We start from the raw sequence: 13,942 nt of genomic DNA on the forward strand, positions 1-13,942 counted from the left end.
TCTCCAGGAAACAGCAGGCTTTGAGGAGGAAGGATGCCTCTGAATACTAATAATAACAACTGGGGGAAATACTGTTGTGCTCATGTGCACTTCCCATCAACATCTGGTTGGCCACTGTGAGAGCAGAATGCTGGACTACATGGACCTTTGTCCTGATCCAGCAAGGTCCTTCTTACATTCTTAATATTAGCTGTGGTCATAAACTCTGTCCTTGTTCTCAGTAAGGTAGTAAATATTTGCTTGCATATTACCACTAGAGACTACAGGTAAAGTCTCTCTCACATACAAGTAACCATCACATGCTGAGAATATTTATTTATTTATACACTGTTTGATTGTTTTTTTGTTTTTTAAAAAAACCTTAAGAGTTTTGGAGTATGCTCATAGCCTAGTCCTTCCTCTGGTGTGCTAGATTTCTGTGGGCAGGTATTTGCTTTGTATAGAGAAGCATTGCACATCAAGACACATCAAGCATTGCACATGATAACCAATTTGGGCCATTGTTCCATCTGGCCCAGAATTGTCTAAATCAGGGGTTATCAACCTGGTCCCTGGATGTCAACCTGGTTCAGGATTCTAGGTGGGCAGTAGGGGGTTCCACAGCACAAGCTGAATCCTCCTTCCATCGAGCAGTGGTGGGCGGTAAGGAAATTTTTACCGTCAAGAAAGATGCATTAGTGGGTGGTAGGTATAAAAAGGTTGACTACCTGTTGTCTAAATTGACTGCCAGCAGCTTTGCTGAATTCCCAGTGTCTTCCCCAACCCTATACCACAGTGCCAAAGATTGAATCTGGAACCTTTTGCGTGCAAAGTGTGTTCAGTGACAGGGAGTTGCACTCCTTTCCCACCTGCAGTCTGAAGGGGCACAACTGGCCCCCGCAGCGGTTTGCACAGTCTTCTCGCAGGACTCAGTCCTGTCCATTTCGTCAAGTCTTGCGCAGGAGACACAACAGACTTTTCCCACTGCCTGTGCCCCCCCCGCAAGTTACAAATTGCAGCATGTTTGCACCATCTTTAAACGTGTTCAGATTAATGCACTCAATAGCAACAAGCTTTTCATTCCATCTGTTTCCCTCAACTTGCTTGTTTTATTGATCCCATCAATAACAATTATTAAAAGTGTAAGAAACAGTTGCTTAATTAAGTTCAACTACAGTGGAGGGATTGCTTTATCTTCCTCGCCTACCGGTGCTGTTTTTAAATTGTTTTAATGTGTTAATTTAAATATATACGCTCAAGCAACTTTGGATGTCAGATTTAACATAGTGGCACGTGGCCATTAAAAAACCCCAACCTTCTGCCTTGCAGTTATAATGATGGGATATCTTTTCATCCCAATAAAATTGGTAACTAGGAAGCAAGCTTTTAAAGTGGGGACTATCTGGAGGGGACTGGGGAAAATAATTTCCTTCCCAGTGCTTCTAGTGAGACATGTTGGATTGAAGGTGGGGTGCTTTATAAAATGCTAGTGAAGTACAGGCTGTGACCATTTTGGAAGCATTCAACCAATGTGCAACTACCAATGCTTGGGTTGATTTGCACCTAGAGGAGGGCAGAATGCGGGTGGGGTGGAATGGGGCAGGGCGGGCTTATGCACACAGGAGACAGGTACGCAACCCATGCACAACTTGGGGGTTGCTTGTAGTACACGCAGATTCCGCTCTTGGAATCTTTGTTATCCAAAACCTTGGTTATCCAAGCACAAGGAATTATTCCCAAACCTTACTACCTGAATGGCAGATCCAGATATCCAAACATCCAGAGTTTGCACGCTTATTTGTGCTTTGCTGGCTAACAGCAGCCATTTCAGGCAAAAAGCATGGAGGGGGAGGGATATCTGACACATCAGGGAGCAGGAGAGGTTGGGCAAACCAGTTTTTCCTCTGTCTCTCTTTTGCTGGTTGACTGCAGCCATTTTAGGAGGAAACCATTGGGGAGGGGGAGGGGAGATCACAGATTAGAAATGTTCCCACAGGAAATAATGGAAATTGCCAGCTTGTTATGCAAATGCTCACCTAATGAACAATTTCCTGGGAACACATTGTATTTGAAAAGTGGGAACTGTGCGTATTTTGTTTCTACTTTTAGCATTGCTAAGCTCTTTCAGAGTTGTGTTAGACTTCTGTATCAAATACAACCAAGAGCCTTGTAGCTTTTAAAAGACAATGATATGACTCAGACATTAATGCCAAACCATGTTTTGTGTTGATGTCTAAGCCAACATAATGTGATGGTCTGTGCTTTGCAGGTTGCCACTAAAGCAGAATCCCAACCAACACAGTTTCAAGATGGCTTGCAAACATTTGAGTAAATTGGCTGGAATGCAAACTCTTAACTTCAATTTCAGAAAACACATAACCATCAGGGTATTTATTTGTTCATTTGCTCATTTGTTTATCGTGACACCTAATCCCTTTTTATGAAACATCTGAAAACAATTTAACAATGAAAACATTTCACTTAAAAAGCAATTAAAACCATTTCATATGTAAAAACCATTTCAAGTCCAATACATGTTTTTAAAATAATAATAATAATTCCCCTTCAAATGCTTGTTGAAATAGAATGAAAGACAATGGAGACAGTGCCTTTCTATATTTACAGGAGAGAGTTCCAAAGGGTAGCAGCTGCCACTCACCAAAGTTCATGAATATTGGGATGGTTGCTGGGATGATGCAGATAGAATGAAAAGCAGATATAGGTATTAAGTCAATGGGAGAGGGAGGGAGGGAGGGAGGGCAGGTTGGTTGAAGATGGTTGATGAGTTGACTTGGGGCTGTCCATTGAGAAACTGCACATTACCATGGAAGTGTTCAAAACACTTTACGTATGTTATCTCAGTCATTATTATAACTGTTTTATGCAGGAGGTAAATATTGTTGTCCTTATGCTACAAATTGGGGGGAGCTGGCTGCAGTTGAGAGGTTGTAGCATTTTTGGACTTACATCCCACTTTTCCTCCAGGGAACATAAGAGGTTTACATGTTTCTCACTCCCCCCCCCCACTTCATTTTATTCTTATGACAACTCTACAAAGCAGGTTAACCTGATAATATAGTTACTGGCACAACTCGCCTAATGAGCTTCACGGCTAAATGTGGATTGCAACTTGGGTTACCCCATTCCTAGACCAACACCCTTGTTAATTTCACTAACCTGGAACATTCATTTAGGTTGGCCAGTGAAACAGTGACAAAGGTGAAATTTGAGCTAAGGACTTTTCTGGCTTTTGTTCATGCATACAGTACAATTCTATAAAATGAAATCTCACTTTATTTGATGGAACTTGTGCTTTCAGATTGCACCCTTAACTACTCTGCTGAAAACGCAATGTAGTGCTACTGTATTATATAAGAATAACCACCAGGTGTGTGGTGGGTGTGAACACCTTGTAGCCAAATTCTTAGAAAGCTTTGTTTTGTTTTGTTTCCTAAACTTCTTCTGTGGTACATGTTAAAGTTTTACAAAAGCTATTAAAAAAGAAACTTCAAATAGAAGGCAGTTCATTTCGGCCATGATATCACTCCAGAATTGAAGCATTATAGAAAAGCTAAACAATGCCAAATGGATTTGGCCGAGATCAAAAGCCAAATCTATTTGTTCGCTTTCATCTTCAGTGTTCCATTTCCTAGGAGTCTGACCTTAGTCAAACATCTATTAAAGTTAGCTTTTTGATCTCCCCCCCCCCTTCTTTTTCAAAAAAGAAGGGGGGAAAGTCAATCTTGAAAAATTTTCTTCCAAAGACAATCACACTATTGTGTTTTTAATGTTCCTCCAGCATCTAAGTAAATAGGATTCTCTGGTGTATGCGACAGAACACTGGTTAAATGGGACAATCATTTTTGTGTCTTAGACAAGAATCAAAAGGAAGCATTCTTCAGAGGCTGTTAACTGGAACAAGAAAATCCCCCTTAGGTCACTGGAAACCTGTTAGCTGGTCGATCTATGGCCTGTTTTAGTCCTTTGATTAAAAAAAAAAAAGCTTTGTAATTTGATAACAGGTAGCTTAGTTGCTTCTAATGTGGTTTCCTCTTCATCAGTCAAAGTTGACGGGTGCTTAATCAGGGAAAAGGTTCATTTACTCCTAAATTATGAGACTTGTAGTCAGGTTTCAGTACCAGTAGAAAGACAGCCACTACCAGCTCTTTGATCCTCCCCAATAATGTTAAAATGATCACTTTTTATTTACACCTTTAAAGTATTATACTTTCTGTAGCATGCTTTCTGTAAATAGTTCTTAGTGTACTCCATGTGTGGCAATGGCTAGAGAGGGCGCAGCCTGCAGAGGACCATATAAGGAGGCCTGAAGGGTCACATCTGACCCCTGGGCCTGATGTTCCCTGTCCCTACCTTAGCCTATTACCTCAGAACTGTGCCATTTGATAACAATGATAGAGTCATACATTCATCATCTATAGTGGAAACAAAACCAAGAAGGGAAGCTTCTAAGTCTAGCTGCTATATAGAAGCCTATATTGTTCTTTCTTCTTTGGCGCTCACACATAGCCAAGTAAGACTGTTTTCCATCAACACAGTGTTAACAGTGAGTTCATAAGTGACTGTGGAGGGCAATTCTGGATCCGCACATCCTTCCACGATCGGAACATAGGTTTCCATTGGGAGTTGATCATGGTGAGGATTTGCCAAATGTCCCTTCCTCTTAGCTCATTTCTCCCTGAGTTCATGCTTCTTCAAAGTCCATGACGCCTTGGTAGAGGCTGTTCTCCAATTGGAGGGCTCGCAGGCCAGTGATTCGCAGTTGTCGGCGTTTGTACTACTATTTTAAAAAAGATTTGCCTTGAGAGGGTCTTTAAACCTCCTTTGTTGTCCACTGGCATTATGTTTCCCATTCTTGAGTTGGAAGATGATAATCAGGGGTGTGTGTGGAAGGGACCACAAGAATCTTTCGTCCATCCCCATGCCACGCAGGAATCTTTTGCTCAACATGGGGTTCAAACGCACAACCCTGAGATTAAGAGTCTCGTGCTCTATCAGCACTCTAACCTAGGATTGGGCAACTTGAACACCTCTAGATGCTGCTGGAGTTGCACTTCTGTCATCCCTGACTGTGCTGGCTGGGCTTGATGGGAGCTGGTGTCCCAACAAAGTTCTGGAACAGGGCCAGCTCTACCATCAGGCAGAGTGACACAGTCAAAAACTGAAGCCTCATCTCAGCTAGGCTACTGCCCTCAGGTACAGTTGAAGGATGCTGTCCCATTACCAGTTCCAACACTGATTTGTTCAGCTCCTGCATAGTGAGTGGATGCGAGGGGGCGTCATCCTGTCCTTAGCTCAGGCAGCAAATATTAATAGCCCAGCCCTGGCCAAGAGAGCTACAGGTTCCCTATCCCTGCTGTAACCAGTACACCACACATGTGGCATATTTACTTGGGAGTAAGCCCCATTGTGTTCAGTGGCGTTTAGTGCAATTGGAGAGTGCTTAGGTTTGCAGTTTTTGCCCCTTAGCCTCACGGAAACCTAAGTTCAATGAGTACTTTTATTCTTCTTCGGTTAATGCATTTACCAGGACAGTTGCCACTTTTAAAAAAGAGGTTCAATTATTGTAGGACATGGAACACTCTGCTGATTTTCTGGACAGCAAGTCTTTCTTCCCCCTCCCCCTCCACTCTCTTCAACCCCATCACCCAAAATCCCTTCTCTGCCTTTTTACATTCATCTTTGTGATCCTGAGAACTGAAAGGGTCAGGCAGTCAACTATACAGAATAAGATAAAGGTCGCTGGAGTGGAGCTCACTAAAAGTATTAAGTATTACAATCCTGACAAATCATTCCCATAGCCTAGACTCTAAAAGGAATGGAAAATGTCATGAAATCAATCAACCATCATAAGCGGGTCTCTGAAAAGAAAGCAAGGGAAAATACAATCTAACCCGGCCTTTTCCTTTCCAACTCTGATTTTGTCATTTCCTCTCAATCATATAACTTAAAAAGATTTTCAGAGTATGAGATGGATGCATCTTGTTTATGCTTCATCCATCGTTGATAATATTGTTATTTTACTGATTTTAACATTTTACATGGTGGAATAATATGCCAAGATACATACAAATAGTAATACACATACATTTTCACTGGGTTTGTTTCAGATTCTGGGACTGAAGTTCCCCTGAGAAGGGTGAGGCCAGTTTCCAATCTGCTCCTGATCAGTGCTGGGGCAATATCATAGGCTGCTTATTAGCTGGACTTAGCCTGGCATCTATCACTTCCACCCTGGCATGTTCCATCCAAGATCCTAAAACCATCGCTGCCATTTTAGGACTTATACATAAAGCAGAATGAATTGGTTGAACCAATGAGGGGGCAGTCAGTGAAAACAGCAAGTGGTGGGTAACTTTTTTTTTAAATACTGCCCCCACATTGCAGATAACAACTCCAAGCAAAACAGCCAGGATGGAATTGGAATGTCAAAGTTTGTATCAAAATATTTTCATAGAGAAGCATTAAAAAAGAAGACACCCCCCCCCCAATACAGTCATAAGTGATGTGGTCCATTCCGGCACCCCAGAACTCAACCTACTCATTCCTCCTCCTTTCTGATCTATCTGCAAACTAGGTTTTGGTCTCCTCACTAGTTCTAGGCTGAACATTTGAAAGACTGAAGGATTATCCTGGATTTTGATCGATTGAAAGAGGGATAGCTGTCAGAAGAGCATGAGACTCTTGATCTCAGGATTGTGGGTTCGAGCCCCATGTTGTGCAAAAGATTCCTGCATTGCAGGGGGTTGGACTAAATGACCCTGTGGTCCCTTCCATCTCTACAGTTCTATGATTCTATGTGTGTGCAGTAGAGGGTAAATTTCACCTTTTTTCCATTAGGTTAGTTTCTGTACACACCCACATCCAGGCAAGAAGCATTATCAGAATTCAGGGACAAATTTTAAGTCAGGCGAAAACACTCAAGGAAAATACAAAACAAGGCCAGTGAACGGTATGACATCAGGAGCAGGAGTGTGGCCTTGGGGAAGGTGCCTAGACACAGATAGAAAGGTCCTCGGGACTAAGGTTCCCCACCTCTGCTCAGGAAGTTGCCTCCACCTTCAGACCTGGTCTGGTTCCCCTGGCAATCAGGGACAGTCTATCTTCCCTCAAGAGGTAGTATCTGCCTTCTGGCCTGGTCCTGAGGAAGGCACAAGCTCCCTTTTGAGGAAAGCATGCAGTAACTGGTGCAGAATGATAGATGGGTTCCTTCACCCCATAGTTAGCAAGATTTCTCTGGTCTGGAGGGAGGACAGTTCACTCCAGCCTACTTCTGATGGAAGCTAGGAGCAGCTGCACTCATCTCTGAGGGGTATGGGACCCAGAGACTGCAACATGGCTTTCCCTCCCCTCCTATTGTCAATATGGCATTGTGCATTAACATTTCATACCACCAGATGTTTCATTGTTCTTGCTTTCTGAATGTCTCACTTGACCCACAGCAGGTTTGAATGCGGATATCGCATACAACTGGTAGAGCACCCAGAAACCAGGCACAATTTGGACTTGAAATCATAGCGGCGCCAGAGCCTTAGTGGTTTTGTGTGTTTTCTCCCCCTTTTGAATGTTTCCAGTTACAAATAGTTTGATAATTTAATTAAATGTTTTGTTTTAATATGAGGGACTGTAGTGCAGGCAGTGTGGCTTGCCATTCAGTTTTAATTAATTAATTGCATACCTCAAGATTGGATTACTCATAGCTCCTCTTTAGTTAATTCACTCGTTCACAGTTTTGACAGAAAAGCTTTATGAATAATGCAGAGGGATGGGTACCATCTAACCAATTACTAAATTTGGGGTGAGGGGTGAGGATTAAGTTGGAGAATAGTACAATCTTCTATCATCATCCATAATATATAAATATGAATGCAAAATACATATAAGTATGAATATATGTGTGAATATCTATCAGGGTGCCCACCAGGTTCTATAACTCCATTTGCACCAGGTTATAAATTATAATTGCTGTGTGAGTCTCGCCTCACTCCCTCAAGCAACTGCCCACATTATCAATGGCTGAGAGCCATTATGGCAATACACTGCTTCCTGTGCTGGAGGGAATAAGCCAAACATCACAAGTGGAGAGAGTGTTATTGTGTACGTATCCTGCTTGTAGGCATCTCAGAGGCATCTGTTTGGCCACTGTGAGAACAGGATTCTGAATTAGATGGGCCTTTGGTCTGAACCAGCAGGGATCTTACCGGTATGTTCTTAGGCAAGGTGAAATGACAGGAAAGACTGTTTGGTCATTTTGTTTAAATAATTTTTCTCTTTATTTCTGTGGCTAGGTCTAACAGCAGCTGCCATGGCAGAGGCGATGAAATTACAGAAGATGAAGCTGATGGCCATGAATAGCCTTCATGGAAGTGGGAGTCAGAATGGGACAGAATCTGAGAATGAGGAGCTGAATTCCAATGCAGGTAAGCAAATCTGAAATATGTTTCTTTGAGTTTACCCCTTAACTGTTCACTCCTGGGAATGAGAAACTCCTCCATTGTCAAACAGTTGCTATTTTGGGTCTCCTGCAACTCGAATAGCCACTTTACGAGAGTCACACATGGAAAAGCTGCCAGATTATGGAGATGATGGTGGTAACTTGCTTCTCCACCTTTGTCTTTCTGTGGGATGACTCATACTGCATTCCAAAAATTAGAATGTTTTGGAAGTCATCCATAATTGACAGGAAAAGTCCACACACAATGGAGGATTTTTTTCTTTTCTTTTTTGGCAACAGGAGAAGTCATTGTTGCACAAATGAGCTTTGGGGGAGATGTTGATCACACCTTTTGCTTTTGGCAAATGGCAATCTTAATGCTTAGCCTTGGGGAGAATGATTGTGTGTTTACGTGTTAATCATAATTAGCATGGATCTAGCACATTTCAAGTTTTGAGAGCACTTAATGTATATCAGCTTAATGTCCTTATGGGATCTTCTAAGATAAGCCTCTATTATTTTCACCAGGTTGCAAATATGGTGCTGAGGCTTGAGATAAGATTTATTATTCCATTTTTTTAATCTCTCAGTCTTGTTATGAGGCTGTTGAGTTGTCTCCAAATCCAGACACTGATCATATTCATACCACAATGTTGCTGCATTATATGCATTAATATCATAGCTCTGGCTGAATACTGGCTTGCCTGAGATCCTCTGGTGTATGGATTGACAATCCACAATGGCACAATATGCCTGCAGGGTCTCATTTCCTGAAATTAGACTTGAAATAAGCCTTCTGTTGTAGCCAATAGAAGCTATTTTCGCCTGGGGTCCAAAAAAGTTTCTCCACTTTTCAATTTCTCCGAAGGTCCAAAAAAGGTTAGCAACCCTTCTTGACTTTGAAGAGGCTCACATCATTGATTCCCCAGCTCACAGTACTGTTTACTTAGCTTCATTTGTAAGACCAGCTGGTACAAGGCAGTTCACTACATAGTAAAAGTGTTTCGGGCATCACCAAAAAACCCCAAACTGAATTGTGGCTTCCTAATTTGTTCAGCTTCCTGATTCATTTCTCCCACTCATGGTGCAGGAAGAGCAAAGCAGTAGTGATCAAGCACATTGGACCAGCACACTGCTCATTCCAAATAATGCACAAGAGCCAGCAGTCTTACCATGATGTGCAAACATGGCCAATGTATTGATCTTGATCCATGCAGTGAGTTATTACAGCAGGGTGGAACAGAAATATGCAAAGAGGGTGGGTGATTTTGCCAACTTCCTTATGGCAATCGTATGAATAGAAAAATATACCAGACCAGACTGTTGGTCCTTCTAGCCCAATGGTGTCTGACTGCAGGATCCCAGACAAGCTACCCCTGTATGAGAAGATACTAGGAATTAAATCTGGGACCTTCTCTGTGTAAAGCAGGTGTTCTGCCATTAAGCTATGCCCTTCTCCCCAGTCATAAAGTGTATACCAACAATTATCTCTTGTGCATGTTCTTTTTGGTGCTCTCTGTACCACCCAAGGCCATCCAGATCAGCATTTCCCAACCTTCAATTCCTTAGCTGTTGTTGGACTACAACTCACATCATCTCCTAGCCAGTGGCTGGGGTTGATGGGAGTTATAGCTCAACAATATCTGATGACCCAAGCTTGACAAACATTGATCTATATACTTCACTGAAACTATGGTATGCCCATTATAATTCTATATCTACACTCAAGCTTTTAACAAATGTTTGGGGTGGCGTTTTTGTGTGTATAGACTCATATGGGTAAAATGACTGCTAAAATAAAATGGTGTAAAACAAAAATAAAAGGAGATTGAATTTTGAAAGTGACTTCTTAACAAAGGCAGGAGGCAGCATAGCCACTGAACCAGGAGCCACGTCAGTGAAGAAAACATTTTATTTTAAGGAGACAGACCTACAGTTTCTTTGATTCGAGGTTGTGTTTAATAGCTTCTGTAATGGCTGCAACATGACTCTGCATCTCGATTTCAGCATGAATAACAACCTGTTCGTGTTTCATTTAGCTCCAAATGAGAAATTCTGTCTTTTTATTGTTTTAGGAAATTAGTCTGTGTACTATTGCTCCTGGAACTTTATAATTAATCACTAAAGGTTATGGCTGTTGAGAGTTTGTGGGAAATAGACGCCTGAGTGGTTATAACTATAGCTGTCAAATCAGAAATATTGGTTTACAGTGGTAGAGTTTGTTATTCTTTTGGATTTTTAATAGATACACACACACACACACACACACGAGTAGCAAAGAGTTTGAAGTCACCTCTTTACTTGAAAAAAAGTGTGTGCGTGTGTGTGTGTGTGTCCGTGTGTCCTTTCATTCATTGCTACATAGTGATTTCCACCAGAGAGATAGAAAAGATATGTCTTTAAAACCCTTTTCATTCTGGATGATTGCCTCGTTGCCTTTTGTGATGGTTTAAGTGGAGCAAGGAAAATGTTTGCCAATTGGGCTTGAATAAAATGGTATTTGCCAGTGTCTTTCTTTTTTGAGTATATATTATTGTGCTTTTGTTAAGATTCAAATCCAAAGTACACCTGGAGCTTCTGTGAGAAGGATGCTGAACATGTAGTGTGTCCTTCTACAAGGGTTTCACAGTTTTTCTTCTGCCCACCAGTGGGTGGTAGGGTGGAAAGCAGGGAGACAAACAGCAGGTGCTGTTAGAGCCAATGACAGTCAGGCAGAGACAAATAACTCTAGTTTTGTTCCTACCCATCCCCACTTCTAGCAGAGTTCTGCATGGGCAAAACTGAGAATTAGGAGGAGTTTGTCAGGAGACTTGTAGTCCCAACACTGAGCTCCAATTCCCAGAGTTGCCTGGGAAGAAGAATTCATTGTTAAACCTCTCTGGGAATTGCAGTTCTGTGAGGGGATTACAGGTCTCCTAACAACTGTCAGCACCCTGAAATTCCCAGGATTCTTTGGGGGGGAGGAACCATGGTTGTATAACATGGCATGGTACTGGTTTGAAAAGTATAGTACAAATGGGCCCCAATTTTATGGAACTCCCTTCCAGCTGAGGTCAGGCAGGTCTAATGTTCCACTAAAACCTTTAAAAAAAAAAAAATCGTTTAGCAAGCATTTCGTTTGAGTTCTGTTTTTACAGTTTTCGCTTACTTTTATCTTCTTTGTGTTATGGCATAACTTGCAACCACTTAGAGACTACCCGTAATTAAGTGCTTATATAAATCATCAGTATAAATAAAACACAGAAATTAGAAGTACTAGTAGGTGTGACAGTCACGCCACTGCTGATATGTGACCATTATTTTGGGTTCTTTGCTGATGTGCTAAATATGTGAATGGGTGGATGAAAGGGAGATAAAAACTGAATAAACTGATGGTTGTCTGCAAGTTTTTGTTGTTGTACTTTGAAGGACTTTTTATGCCGTTGTGCTGTAATCAAAGAAACATCAACATATAACTCCAGAGATTGAAGCTGCCTATTCCAGCCATTAAGCAAGGAATAAAGTTGACTTACACTGAGGTGAGGTGGGGTGGAGGCATTTTGATAGAAGATCTCCAATACATATGTGCCTGTAGCAATTATTATTATTATTATTATTATTATTATTATTATTATTATTATTATATTTATTGGCATTTTCATTTTCAAAAAACACCGTGTGATTTTACATAACTTTACATTACTTATATTCTGACTCTCGCAAGTCAACGACTTCCCCCCATCCCTCCCAACTGACTTTCTAGCTTCCAATTATCATTTCATCCACATTTCTCATTCCTTTCATCTACCTTTCCTTTTACTCTAAAATTCCTTATCATTGTAAATAGGTTTCTAATTTTAACTGACAAACCTTTAAGCCCGTCCTGTTAATGTTGTTAAGTGTTTACAATGTTCTTTCAAATAAATAATAATTTTACTCCAGTCTTTTTGAAACTGTTGGTCTTGCTTGTCTCAGATTTTCCCAGACAGTCTTGCCAGCTCTGTATATTCAGTCATCTTACTCTGCCATTCTTCTACTGTTGGAGTTTTCTGCTGTTTCCACTTCTGGGCTAAAAGAATCCTTGCTGCTGTTGTTGCATATAAGATTATGGTCTTTCTTAGGAATCTCTTCTCCTAAAATACCTAACACGAAAGCTTCTGGTTTCTTATGGAATGTGTTCTTAAACACTTTCTTAAATTCATTATAAATCATGTCCCAGTATGCTTTCACATCATTGCTTGATTTCTGAGGCAAACAGATATATTAGTAAGGAGCAGGGCAAGCAAGGATGCAAGCCTTATGCAGCTTCTGGCAATTCAAGAACCAGGGGGGAAACCTCTTTTATAGAGTAAATGATGATGATGATGATGATGATGATGATTATAAAGATGATGATGATAATGTTTTGTATGTGTAACATGAGTTCCCCCCCCATGTACCTGCCATGCAGTTCCACCCGCCCCTCCTAAATGCAAACATCCTTCACGATCTGTTTAAAAAACCACAAATACATCACTCAGAGGAATATTTAAAGGAGCATCAGGAGGAGAGAAACTCATTGGTTTAATGGAATGCTGTCAAGAAAAATCAGCATCAGAAATGACACAAGGGCAGAATTGATACTTCTGCACTGACACGTTAAAAGAAAATCCCATACATTATTTAGAAAACCTCGAAATCTGTCAGCAGTATGATTGCCGAGTTAGCAGAAGCAGGAGGGAAGAGGCTCGAAGTTGAAAAGAAAAAGCATAGGCATGGATCCATATTGTAACCTTTCATGTTCTACACCCACCACAAGTACCTAGCTATTACACGGTCAGCATTCCCTCCCCCCTCCCTTTTAAAAATCCCCATTTTAAAAATCTCAAGTTGAAAGTGGTAGGTGTTTTATTCAAAAAAACAGGCTGCCTAAGCTGTTATTTTGTTGTAAGTATAAAGATGACATGATCCAAGAACAAGGTGTGTGCGTTTTGTTTTGTTTTTTAAATAATATTTTTTAATGCCTTTGCTGATTTCCTAAAGTAGTTCCCCCTGCTGCCACCCCCATCAGTAAAATAGGCATGCCCACAATAATGTGGGCATGTTTTGCTTATTTAAACACATTGGTAATATATGGACAGTTTTATATTCCAGTGTTGCCAATGTTTAATTCTCCATATTATATATCTTTTATCTACCCACATACGGCTAAATAAATGCATCTTGATTTTTTTTTTAATCTTTATGTTATATTTTGCAAGAGAACTTATCCCAAAAAGTATACTCTGGGCAAGGATACATTTTATGGACATTGAACACCCCTCCCTGCCCTGTTTTGACCACCCCACTACCACCAGCAGCCACAAAGGTCCAGGTGTCAGTGGCAAAAGAAGACTTGTCCTTATTTCAAAAGTCACTTGGGCAGGAATTCTGCACATCTAAGCATGAAGGACAGGACTGGCTCCAGGTCTCAGATTCCCCTAGTAAATTGCCCTCTTGTGGGGTTCTCTCCTGTCACAGGGCCCCGGTGCATTTACCTGGCTGCAGGCCATG

The 13,942-nt window shown here is 41.1% G+C and overlaps 1 protein-coding gene across 2 annotated transcripts in view; it reads left to right on the forward strand.

Annotated features, from left to right (window-relative positions):
• DACH2 (dachshund family transcription factor 2) overlaps positions 1 to 13,942 on the forward strand; it is a 301,745-nt gene that overhangs the window by 185,108 nt on the left and 102,695 nt on the right. For both annotated transcript variants that reach the window (XM_033138097.1, XM_033138098.1), the window contains exon 3: positions 8,286 to 8,417. In XM_033138097.1, the coding sequence (XP_032993988.1) occupies positions 8,286 to 8,417 (132 nt within the window). The remainder of the gene's footprint in view (positions 1 to 8,285; positions 8,418 to 13,942) is intronic.

This window comes from Lacerta agilis, chromosome Z, assembly GCF_009819535.1.
Source record: "Lacerta agilis isolate rLacAgi1 chromosome Z, rLacAgi1.pri, whole genome shotgun sequence".
In the NCBI taxonomy this organism is placed as follows: domain Eukaryota; kingdom Metazoa; phylum Chordata; class Lepidosauria; order Squamata; family Lacertidae; genus Lacerta; species Lacerta agilis.